Source organism: Callorhinus ursinus, unplaced genomic scaffold (genome assembly GCF_003265705.2).
Source record: "Callorhinus ursinus isolate GAN/ISIS: 27379988/994484 unplaced genomic scaffold, GSC_fseal_2.0 scaffold13, whole genome shotgun sequence".
NCBI lineage: Eukaryota > Metazoa > Chordata > Mammalia > Carnivora > Otariidae > Callorhinus > Callorhinus ursinus.
The window spans coordinates 25,851,663-25,864,659 of record NW_027397075.1 but is presented as its reverse complement, the minus strand read 5'-3'; the positions used below and the strand labels follow the sequence as shown (position 1 = coordinate 25,864,659).

General features: G+C 48.5%; 1 protein-coding gene across 1 annotated transcript in view; it reads left to right on the top strand.

Annotated features, from left to right (window-relative positions):
* Window positions 1-7,130, top strand: part of GPA33 (glycoprotein A33) — a 45,214-nt gene extending 38,084 nt beyond the window's left edge. The window contains exons 5-7 of the mRNA XM_025878021.2: window positions 5,190-5,309; window positions 5,974-6,100; window positions 6,552-7,130. Of these exons, the coding sequence (XP_025733806.1) occupies window positions 5,190-5,309; window positions 5,974-6,100; window positions 6,552-6,684 (380 nt within the window). The 3' untranslated portion in view covers window positions 6,685-7,130. The remainder of the gene's footprint in view (window positions 1-5,189; window positions 5,310-5,973; window positions 6,101-6,551) is intronic.
* Window positions 7,131-12,997: the final 5,867 nt, after the last annotated feature.

Genomic DNA, 12,997 nt, shown 5'->3' with positions numbered 1-12,997 from the left:
CTATGTGGTACGTGAGCTAGATCCTTAAGGATGAGCAGGGTAGGCATGGCAAATATCCCGGGAATCGCGAGTATTCTGTGCAGCCGAGGGTAGGGAGCATGCGTTGCAGGGAGGAGGGGGTACCGCTTTATGAAAAGCAGCGATGGGGGACGACGAAGAACCTGTGCATGGGGCCAGAGAGGCTGGCCTTTGCCCTGCAACCCCAGGCACCTTCTGAGGGGCATCACAGATGACTGCCCTGCTCATGCTCTCCAGCCTCCATCAGGAAAGACTTCCAATTATTGGAAGCCAAACCTTCGTCTTTCAGTGATTTGAAAGGGGAGAAACCTGAGGACATGAAAGAAGGTCAAAGGGAGACTCACGTGCTTACTTTGTAAAAGCTTCATCCTGCTTCAAGTTAAGGTTTGCTCAGAGACAGAGTCCAGATCCGGGAGTGCCAGCCAAGAGTGTGGGTAATGGTAAAAGCAAGGCAAGCTTGCATCTGGTGTTGGATGGAATGGGGTGGAGTTCGTTCTCAGAGCCTTCGGACTCCACCTGCCTCACGGAGCACCAGAGTCAGAACAAACCCAGTTCTGATTTTTTTTTAAAACATTTCAGTCCACAGTGGACAGTTTGAGAGTAGGGTTCCTCCACCCTTCTCTATCTGAAGGCAGTAGATATTGCTTCCTTTCATTTAGTAATCAATGGAAACAAGCCAGCAGCGAAAAGAACAGGGACTCTGGAATTAGTAAATAAGAATTTCAGTCCTTATGTTTCTACCTTGTAGCTGTAAGTCACTCACAGCCTCTCTGACCCTTAGAATCCTCATCTGAAAACCCTGGGATGAAAACCCAGAAGGCTGGGAAGAGGAAAGAGGAGATCCCATGTGTGATAGTTCTGAATATCCTTTGTAAGGCAGCTGAACTTCAGGCACTAAAAGAGGAGGAATTTGGATATCAAGGAAGGAGGGAGGGGTAATTCTGGGGGCTAGAGCACTTTAGAGGAGGAGGTTCTTGAAGGGTCAAAGGGTATGTGCCCTGCAGCTAAGGAGGATCTTGAACATCCTGAGTAAAAGGTGGCAGCCGTAGGGTCAGGGTTGTGGGGGTGGAGAGCGGCCGGGGACAGGAAAGTTAAATCTTGCCAATTTGACATCAGTGCCTCTGGGAGACGGGGGTTTCTCTCTGCGGAAATCTCCCCAGCTGGAGCCCAGGGAAGTGGGAGGCTGACGGTCCTGTGCGTTCCTCTTCTTGACCACAAGGTGTCGCCACTGCAGCGAAATCAGCGTTAGCCGGATTTCAGAAACTGTATTAGGTTCTTTCCAAGAGGAAAAGGGGCTTGGGAGCCCCAGCTCAGAGTCAGAGCAGATCTTGTGGCACTGCATATGCACTGGTTAATTCCAGACCAGCTTCTAACGTCCACCGTTTCCTTTGGGGAACAAGGCCCGGAATCCAAAGCTGGGCTCTGATAACCGGAAAGGTCCTGGAGGCAGTCTGAAGCTTCTGTCGTGATCGGTCTGCAATGTGCTGTGTACACCTTTACACATAGGCTGAATCTCTATTTTTTTTTAAGATTTTATTTATTTATTTGAGAGAGAGAGAGAGAGCAGGGGAGGGTCAGAAGGAGAGGGAGAGAGAGAATCCCAAGCAGACTCCGTGCTGAATGTGGAGCCTGATACACGGCTCAGTCTCACAACCTTGAGAACATGACCTGAGCCGAAATCAAGAGTTGGACACTCAACCGACTGAGTCACCCAGGTGCCCCAAGATGCCTCTTAAAAATAAAAAAAAAAAAATCCAATTAGTTTAGAAAATAAGACCATTAGGGGGGAGGAGTTAAGATGTCAGAGGAGTAGGGGGACCCTAAGTTTGTCTCATCCCTCAAATACAACTAGATAGTTATGAAATCATTCTGAATACCTAAGAAATCAATTGGAGTTTCTGAGAAAACAAATACTGCAAGTCTACAAGTAGAAAAGAGACCGCCACTTGGAAGTTAGGAGGTGCAGAGACCTGATTCCAGTGTGATATAGCTGAGTATATGGCAGCAGGGAGGGAGCCTGCTTAAGGAGGCTACTACAAAGCATTATAAGCTGCGGAGTGCAAAATCGGAACTTTTAGAAGTCCACTGCGGTGGGGGATGTGCCTGGTTTAAAGGTGCTCAGGTGGCAAAGTGGGGCAGAATCCCAGATGTGACACCATGATCTGAGGATACAGACACAGTGATTCCATTAGGCACCTGCACCCCAATGCTTATAGCAACAAGGTCTGCAATAGCCAAACTGTGGAAAGAGCTCAGATGTCCACTGACAGATGAATGGATAAAGAAGATGTGGTGTATATACATACAAGGGAATATTACTCAGCCATCAAAAAAAAAAGAAATCTTGCCACTTGCAATGATGTGGATGGAACTGGAGGGTATTATGTTAAGCAAAATAAGTCAAGAGAGAGACAATTATCATATGATTTCACTCATATGTGGAATTTAAGAAGCAAAACAGATGAACATAGGCGAAGGGAAGGGAAAATAAGAGAAAAACAGAGAGGAAGGCAAATCATAAGAGATGCTGAACTCTAGGAAACAAACCGAGGAGAGGTGGGGGGGGAGAATGGGGTAACTGGGTGATGGGCACTGGGGAGGCCACAGGAGGTAATGAGCAGAGGGTGTTATATGCAACTGATGAATCACTAAATTCTACCCCTGAGACTAATAATACACTGTATGTTAACTCACTTTAATTTTTAAAAATTTTAAAAGGAAAGAAGACCATTATTGCTATAACCTCCATTTAGGGACACCCAGTGCTCATTAGCAAATTAGAAGCTCTAAGAGTTCTGTTGTTAAAAAATGTATTTAACCCTCTCTCAATGATGTCGAAATTTGCTTTGGTCTTGGACTGCTTTTTTAGTACTGTATGTTAATGTCACATGTAAGCAATATTCCAGAAAACATTCGGAGGCATGAAATTCTAGGGTAGAAGCATATAGAGAATGAGCATCCAGAAGATACAGCTGGGGGTTTCAAGGGAAGAATCTGAAGAAAGTACATAGAAAAAGATTGGAAGAAAATAACCCAAATCATCAGCTGTTATTTCTAGCTGGTGAAATTATGGATGATTTTATTTTATTCTCTGTTCTTTATACCGGCTTTCCCTGACCCTTCAGATGAGATTAAACTCCCTTGCTATAAACTCAAATAGCATTTCCATTTCTAACTCTAATCATCCTGTGATCATCCTGGTTTCTTGTCTGCCAACCCTCAGGCCAGGACAGAGACTGTCTTCACCTTCTTTAGGGTCATGGTGATCAAGCGTCTAAAGGTTTTCTGGACTGGATTGATTTAAATAATAGCTTCATATCATGTACAAATTCTTATAATGAACCTGCATTGTTTGTGTAATACATATTTTTTAAAGAAAATTGTCAACTGCTCCAGAGAGTTCTAGACCTAAAACGGGATTTTTGTTACGCTTTATCATTTCTTAATTTTGTGGCATTCGGCGAGTACCTTAACTTCTCGAAGACTCCAGTTACCTCTGTGACATTGGAGATTGAATATTTGTCCCACTTCCCATACAAGATGGCTGACAAAATCACAAGAGATCACATCTGAGGAAGTATACAGAGTAGCACATCCAGATAAGGGAAATCCGCACCAGATACAATCTGGCAAGAGATTGGAGGTGGGACAAGGGGGGCGCCGCACAGCAGGGGAACTGGCAAGAGATAAAGCTGAGGTGATTGCAGGACCAGATCTGTAACACTGTGATGGCATTAAGAAGCTTGGACTTGTTATTTTTTTTTTAACGTTTTTATTTTAATTGCAGTTAGTTAACACACAGTATAATATTAATTTCAGGTGTACAATATAGGGATTCAACACTTTCACACATCACCTGGTGCTCATCACAAGTGTACTCCCTGATCCCCATCACCTGTTTAACCCTCCCCCATGGTAACCATCAGTTTGTTCTCTAGAGTTAAGCATCTTTTTCTTGATTTGTCTCTCTTTTTTTCCCTTTGCTCACTTGTTTTATTTCTTAAATTCCACATATATGGACAACAGTATGGAGTTTCCTCAAAAAGTGAAAAATAGAACTACACTATGATCCAGTAATCCTACTACTGGGTATTTACTCAAAGAATACAAAAACACAAATTCAAAGGGATACAGGCACCCCTATGTTTATAGTAGCATTATTTACAATAGTCAAGTTATGGAAGCCGCCCAAGTGTCTATCCACTGATGAATGGATAAAGAAGTGTTATGTGTATGCAATATAATATTATTCAGCCATAAAAAAAGAATGAAATCTTGCCATTTGCAACAACATGGAGCTGGAAGGTATAATACTAAGCTAAATAAGTCAGTCAGAGAAAGCCTGGACTTGTTGGAGATTAGGAGCCGTACAGTGACTGGGTGCCACTTGCCAGGTCAGACATCTCCTCTGGATGAAATGCAACCACCTGGTGGCAGCAGGATCTTACGAGGCTAACTCTGCCGCAGATTAGAGGAAAAGGTCTCTAACTCTCCACTCAAGATAGCAGTTATGACAAAGCTTCTTTGAGGACAGGGCATATAAAGATGTCTAAGCATAAAGCTCTCCCTTTCAAGGTGAAGAGATTCATAGGATCACAGATTTAGCAGGAAGGTTTCTCATGAGGACTATTGGACCATTCTTGATTTCTCAAGGACTTCTTCCATGAGTCCAAGCTCAAGGACTCAGTTTCAGAAGATCATAAAAGTGGTTATAACCATATCTTCTAATTAGAAAGCATTTTCATGTAATACATACGTATTTTATGTTTGCCGAGCACTCACTACACATCAGGTGTTCTGATGTGGGCTTGCATTGATCAGTACCTCATTTTATGCTATTAGCGTGCCTCCCACGGACTCTTGTTATTTATAAATAGAGAAGCTAAGGTTCAGTGAAGCTAAGTTCCCGGGCCAACGTCACAGAATTAATCAGGGGCAGAACCAGGGGGCCTGGCTGAATTCCGAGTACTTCAGAACTGGGCATCCTGCCTGCAGCTGTCTTGGGAGGCCTAGAGGTGGACACTCTGTCCCTCTCCATGTTTCAGAGGAGGCTCGGACAAGTTCAGCCGCAGTGCTCGTGTCTGCCTGGGAATTCAGGCTCCCAGATTCCTAGGTGTCTCCGCTGACCTGTGGTGCCTGGGCTCCTCACCCTTGCTGTTCTTCCTTCCCAGTCACAGGCCAGACCTTGTCTCTGAAGAACATCTCCACAGATATATCGGGTTGTTACATCTGCACCTCCAGCAATGAGGTGGGGACCGAGTCCTGTAACATCACTGTGGCTGTCAGACCTCGTAAGAGTGGGTTGGGGGGGGGGGGGGGGAGGGGAGTGGACCGAGGCTGAAAGATCACTGGCTTGGGGTCCAAAGAGGCAGCTGAGAGAGACGTTGTGGAGGTGAATTCGGGAGCCTCTTTGGCAGGGTAGCTGGGGTGACCTCAACCAGATGCTCCCGGCCTAGAGGTCAGTCCAGTTCCCTTGGTTCTTTGGAAGTAGAGCCTCAGACTGACTTCTGGAGACCTGCTCAGCCCTGCCTGCCCTTAGGGCCACTCAGTGGGCCTGAGGGAAGTGTCCAGAGTCAGCTGCCATGGAGCCTGGACCTTATTTTGGGGGGTGGGTCACCTCCAGCAGCTCAAGGACGAGCTAGAGTAGGAGTTGGCATGGCTGACAGCTGAGGACTTGGCAGGAGCCTGGGTTGCCCAGGGAGTGGGCGCAGATCTACTGGCCTGTGCATCTTCGCATCCGCCTCCATCCTGAAGAGTGGTCTCTAGACCTACCTGGTCACCTTTCTGCAAGGCCATGCCCTTTGTGGCGTGTTACTAGAAGCCGACAGTCCTCCCTGGGCTGGGAGGGAGGCTGGGCCTGCCCAGAGGCTTCCCTCACCCTGGCTCACCAGCCCCAGATGCCTGGGCTCAGGTCAGAACTCGGGAGGTGCCGCTGCCCTGCTCTGTCTCTTGCAGCCTCCATGAACGTGGCCTTGTACGCGGGCATTGCCGGCGGCCTGACTGCGGCCATCATCATCGTTGGCATTGTCTTCTTCTGTTGCTGCTGCCGCCGGCAGGAGGGCAGGGCTGAGGACACAGCGCCGTGAGTGTTTGCGGGCAGCCTGTTGGCAAGGGTCTGAGCAGAGGGCGAGGACGTGTCACAGCGCCTCATGGCCTTTGCCACTCACACCACCACCGGGGACAGCTGCCCCCAAGTGGCCTTGCTGTCCTGGTGCCTGACTGCAAGGCCCGTAGTTCCCCAGGCTTCCTGTGGCCTGTCCGGGGGCAAGCACGGGTGGGGCCCCCTCCAGGGGCTGGTTCCTCCTGGTCTGGCGGAGCTGGCCCGTTCCTATAACGCTCTGAGCTCATGAGCAGAGCAAGTCTGTGCCGCCTGCCCGTCCACTCCGAGCCAGCCCCCCAGCCCGGGGTCCCTTTGCATCTGGGCGGGGAGGGGCGGCAGGTCCGATGGCTGATCTTCCCATAAGGAGCACTGGGCCCAGCTCTCCCGGCCTGAGTGAGGGCAAACCCTTCCCCTCTGTCCTCACTGCTCTCAGGAATCGGGCGGCCTACCAGAAGGCTCCAAAGCAGGTGAAAGAGCTTCAGACAGAGCAGGACGAGGAGGATGACTACGGGCAAGAAGACCAGAAGAGCACTGGGCGGGAGTCCCCCCGCCACGCTGACCGGTGACCGGAGCATGCTGCAGGCTGAGGTGGGGGGGAGATGGGTGCTCATTCCTCTGCCGCCCGACTCCCCTCTCTTTGCCCCATTTTTCTGGCCCTTCATTCCAGTCACTGATGGGATGCTTCTTCCCTGTGTCATCTGCTAGAGGACTTGGCTAAGGGGACCTCACTGGTGACTGACCCTGCCAAGTGCCCTCACCCACAAAGTGGCCCCTTCCTACTGCCATGCCTAGCTCACAGCCCGGCCCCCAGCCTGGAGCCGGCCGCAGCCTCATCTTCCTGTGTAGCTGGCGCGGGGCTCCCCGAGGCCCAGGGCGGAGCCTGGGTGCCCCTGGTTGTGAGCCATCCGAAACGTGTGCTCCCTGCTCGCACAGCACCTGGGGGAGCTTCTGGGGGAGGGGTTGAAGTCAGTACATATTTGTTGAATAAATGAGTCTTGGAAGGGCTCCCTGTTATTTATCCAACCTAAATGAAAACTCCTGCTTCAGGACCCACTTTGGCCTCAAGCTCCCTTTCCAGCTCATCGCCTGCCACTTTCTTGTATAGTCCAGAAACTCTCCGCAAGGGCTGCCTTCAGCAACCCTGCACACTTCCTCAGGGGCCCCTCACTTTCTCTCCTTGGCTGGGATGCTGTTTCCAACGCCACCTGTCCCAAGAGGGCTGCCTCAAAATCCCAGTGATTCCTGTAACTGGACCCTGCTCTCCCCGACACATGGGAACAATCTTGTCACCTTGTCTCACACTCGTCACAACACGGCAGTTGTCTGAGCATTAGCGTATCCCTAGGCTAATGTCTGAGCTCCTTGGGCCAGAGCCCGGCCTTCACTCCCCACCCCCGCCGCCGCCCCACCGCTGCCACATCCTAGGAGCCCTCCCAGCAGGTGCCCCCTCCAGCTGAATCTGGGTACCTATCTTGATAGGTTGAGTCTCTCTGAGATGTTTGTAGACTCACGACTCCTCTCCCCCAAACCCCTTGGCTAGTTTAGTGAAGGAAGTGTGTGCTGATGTAAGTGAACATACACGTGTGCACAAGCAGGAGCTTGTTTCAGCTGGTCCCACATGCTCACTTCATGATGATCCTTCTCGAGAATACCTGGCATGACCTCCCCTGCTTCCTGACACCTAACCCTGGCCCTGCTCCCCCACTGGCCTGGCATGTCGCCCACTGTCAGATCACAAACACTGTCCCAGCTTCGGGCTCATGGCCTGGTGGCTAGTCTCACCGAAGTGCAGTTACATTATTGTCTTTTCTGGATGGTCAGCAAACCAGTTCTAGAAATCTATCATCCATTTGTGATTAAAAAAAAAAATACACACACACACACATATATATATTTTGTTACATTCTTCACTTCATTCAAAACGTGATCAGTAATGATAAATTTGTTAGTGGAAATTCTTATTTCTTTTTTAATGTGGGTTTGTTCACACCGAGGGAAAGCTCGCATCTCGTGGGTTTGTGTCTACTTACCGCACACCTCTCTGCGTCCTAGGAGGGGCAAGGCAGGGTGACGGGAGCAGAAGGTCGGATCTGTGGGTCGCATTGCCTGTGGCCGTAGTAGGGTCAAGCCATGTCTCTAGTGGTTGCTGGGGACAAGACAGAACCCGCCCTGGTAGCAGAGGAATATTCCAGGCGAAGTGCCGGACAGACCACAGTGGGCCTGGCAGTCGGTCCACAGGCTTCAGGGAAGGGGGTGGAGATGCTCATACTGGTTATACCCAAAATGGGGCCCTCCTGCGAGACGAGGAGGCAATCCAGCTGTCAACAGAACAGGTGGCTCTCCCTCCCCAAACCTGTGTGATGCACAGTTGGTTCTCACCTGTGACATTGTCACTCCTGCCACCCATTCAAAGTCCTCTCACCCATGTCCCTTCCCATGGCACCTTGTGCCCCCTTCTGTCCCCCCATCCATCACATGGTACTGTCCCCCCCACGGGCTGTTTTCTGCCTCGGCCTCTAAGATTTGTGAGGGCAGGAACTGAATCTCGTTCACGGCCTGGCCCATGTTGGCACTGGATACATGTCTGCTGAATAAATAATGTTTGGTGCCAACGTTTCTTGCCCAAGGGCATTTCTTGGGCCCCTACATACCTTGAGATGCCTTCCAGTCCTTGCCGTGCAAGGCTCTACAAGCACGTTCTTGACAAAGCTGTGGCAGGGGAGGTGGCCACCTCCCCCGGTTGGGGCTGGCTCGTCTCTCTGTCCTGGAAAGGCTCTAAGGTTCACATGTCTTAGCTCCAGGCTCGTGTAAAAAAATGAGGGAAATCAGGACCCATTGCGTTAATTCAATAACCTTAAATCAGGGCCTACTGCCTTAATTTAATGACAAATCGTTTGTGAACACCTGCTATGTGCCAAGTATCGTGCTGGCTGCAGGGTATATAATGGTCACCAAGACACCATTACTTGGGAGGAGCTAAAGTCTAACTGGGGTTCTCTTACGTGAGTCTCAAATCACGTTATCAGCTGCTAAGGCTACAGTCTCCTGCTGAACTTATTTCAGTCCAGAAACAGTGGGAACGAGACGGTTGTAGGTTCTCTTAGAGTCAAAGTTAGCTATCCCAGTGGTTCGTAGGCTGCCGGGCATTCCCTTCCCAATGCATGGTTTGCAGCTGACAGTTCAAAGACTTACGGCACTTGAGAAGAGAGACAAAGGCACCATTGTTTGAGGACAGACTGTGTGCTAGACACTTGTTAGGCGTTTGAAACAGTTTTTCATACAATCCTTACTGACAGTTTCAAATATTAAGGCACATGGCAAGATGAGGCATGCATATTATCACCTAAGCAAGGACTCTGGCTGCCCGGAGAGGTTCCTTCAAAGTTGTATGAACTTGGTAAATCAGCCACTATTCAGGGGCATGGTCTTAAGTTGCTTTTGTGCAGCACTGGCTTCCAAAGGCAGAGTGACATTAACCAACCTCACAGAGCCTGATGTACAATACTAATAGTGAACACTCAGATAGCACTTGTTCTGGACCAGCCACTGTTCCAAACACTTTCCATATACCTCTCATAATCCTCACAGCGATGCTGAGAGTTAGGTGCTATTATTATTCCCATTTTACAGTCAAGGAAGCTGAGGCACAGTGAGTTTGAGCAAGCTGAATAAACACAGAATGTCACTTTGTGATTTGTAGCTATTAAGCAGACCAGACTGTCTACTTACCCCAGGCATTCTCACCCCGTGAGCTCCGTGCCCTCAGTTGCTTATTGAACATGGAATCAGGACAAGGGAACAGCCTCTCTATAGCAGCGTGTATCACCAGGCATCGTGTCATCTGGAGGGGGACTGTGAAGCATTCACCAGCCTTGCCCCATCCCTGCAGGTTCTGGTTCAGGGCCCTGAGCATCTGCAGGGGCAAGGCCCAGTCCCTACTGGAAAGTGCTGTCCTGTGGGAAGGACCTCCTTGGGACACTTGCTATTGGCTCTTGAGTTTGCTCACGGAGATTGGCTGTCTTCTGGCTGATTTCCAGAAAGGACTTTCTACCCTCTCCATTACAGAGAAGGAAGCTGAGGCTCAGGGAGATAGCATCATTAGAGTTAACATAGCTGGTAGGTTTCAGAATAAGGATCAGACTCAGTTCTGTCTGATTCTGAAGACCATGCTCTTTCCACTTGAGCACATGTCCTCCTGACCCCATGCATAGGTACAGGATGACTGAATGGGGAAAAGACAGGGATGGAGAAAGAGTCACAGGGTTCTTGTTTGTTTTAAATTGGTATATGGGAATTGTTACCTATTAAAATACAGGCATTTCAGATATAACACTAGATGTGCATTTCCAAAACCTGCTGCATTCTACAAAATCACATGCTAAAGGGGGGCGGAGCAAGATGGCGGAGGAGTAGGAGACCTGGACTTGTCTGGTCTCAGGAATTCAGCTGAATAGGGATCAAACCATTCTGAACACCTACGAACTCAACAGGAGATCGAAGAGGAGAGTAGCAACAACTCTCTGAACAGAGAAGCGACCACTTACTGGAAGGTAGGACGTGCGGAGAAGTGAATCCGAGGCGATATTCGGGAGGATAGACGGCGGGGGAGGGGGCCTCCGTTGGCCGCTTCTTGCAAGTGATAGAGCCGCGGAGCACAAAATCGGAACTTTTAGAAGTCGGTTCCGCTGAGGGACGTCGCTTCAGTGGCTAAGCGGGGGGTGGAACCCTCGCAGGACAGTGTGGTCTCTGGACATTCGGGGTCACAGAAAGACCGGGGGGTGCCTGAGTGCAGCAGAGCTCCCAGGTATTGGAGCGGGGAAGCCGGCTGCAGAGACGGAGCCAAGGCGCGGGCTCTCAGCTCGGGGTGGCCATAAACTGTGATCCGCGGCCCAGTTGGGCCACTGTGCCTCCAGCAGGGACCCAACAAGCGGCAGAGCTGGGGAGACTCCCCTTCCTCCCCCGGGAGGAGCGGTGCAGGAGCGCACCGCAGGGATCTGCTGGGTTTGGAGACTCCACACGGGGTCGGGTGCCAGAGACAGAAACGCTCGGCCACAGGCCGGGTGAGCACGGAGTGCGGCCGGAGACCAGGGAGACGGGAGTGACTGCTTTTCTCTGGGGGCGCACTGAGGAGTGGGGCCCTGAGTTCTCAGCTCCTCCGGGTGGAGATTGGGAGGCCACCATTTTCACCCTGGTCCTCCAAAGCTGTACCGAGAGTTTGTAGGGAACAAAAGCTGAGAGCAAACCCGAGCAGCTTGCTTAGCCCGGACCGACAAGGGCGGGGCAATCCCGCCTCCGGCAAAGACATTTGGGAACCACGGCAACAGGTCCCTCCCCCAGAAGATCAGTACGAACAGACAGCAAGCCAAGACCAAGTTTACCGATCAAGGAGAACGGGAGATCTCCAGCGCTAGGGGAATACTGCACATAGAATTCATGGCTTTTTTTTTTACTATGAATCATCAGTTTTTCAAAGTTAATTTTTTTAACTGTTTTTTTTTAATTTTTCTTTCCCTTTTTCAAACAACATCTTATCAATCCCTTTTTTAAAAAAACATTTTTTTATTTTTCAGTTTTAGAGTCGTATTTTATTCCTTCATAGTAGTTACCCTTATTTTTGGCATATATATATAAGTTGTTCTCTCTTTAAAATTTTAAGGTACATTTTCTTCTAACAGATCAAAATATACCCTGAATCACTAGTGTATGGCTTTGTTCTAGTCTCCTGCCTGACCACATTCTCTCCCTTTTTTCTTCTTTTTTCTTTTTTCAAACAACTTCTTATCAGTTCGTTTTATAAAATCTTTTATAATTTTTATCTTTACAGTCATCTTCCATCCCTTCATTGTATCAACCCTTATTTTGTACATATATGTCTTTCTTCCTTTAAAATTTTAGGAGGCACTTTTTTCTAACAGACCAAAATATGCCCAAAATCTAGTGTGTGGCACTGATCTATGCACTAGCCTGATCATATTTGATCATATCCTGTTTTTTTTTTGTATTGTTCTGTTTTTGTTTTTATCTTTTTCTTTTTGTGTTTTTTTTTTCCTCTTTCTTTTTTCTTTCTCTCCCTTTCTTTTCCCCTGGTTTCAGGTCTTTTCTGATTTGTATACAGTATATTTCCTGGGGACGTTGTTAACCTGTTAGCATTTTATTCTCTCATTCATCTATTCTCCTCTGGACAAAATGACAAGACGAGAAAAATCACCTCAGCAAAAAGAACAAGAGGTAGTACCATCAGCCAGGGACGTACTCAATATGGACATTAGTACGATGTCAGACCTAGAGTTCAGAATCATGACTTTAAGATACTAGCTGGGCTTGAAAAAAGCGTGGAAGTTAAGAACTAAAATCTAACCAAGTCAAAATCAAAAAGGCTATTAATGAGGTGCAATAAAAAATGGGGGCACTAACTGCTCGGATAAATGAGGCAGAAGAGAGATTCAGCGATCTAGAAGACCAAATGATGGAAAATAAAGAGGCTGAGAAAAAGAGAGAGAAACAACTACAGGATCACGAGGGCAGAATTCGAGAGATAAGTGATACGATAAGATGAAACAACATTAGAATAATTGGGATCCCAGAAGAAGAAAGAGAGAGAGGGGCAGAAGGTATATTGGAGCAAATAATAGCAGAGAACTTCCCTAATGTGAGGAAGGAAACAGGCATCAAAATCCAGGAGGCACAGAGAATGCCTCTCAAAATCAATAATAATAGGTCAACACCCCGACATCTAATAGTAAAACTTACGAGTCTCAGAGACAAAGAGAAAATCCTGAAAGCAGCTCGGGAGAAGAGATATGTAACCTACAATGGTAGAAAGATTAGATTGGCAACAGACCTATCCACAGAGACCTGGCAGGCCAGAAAGGACTGGCA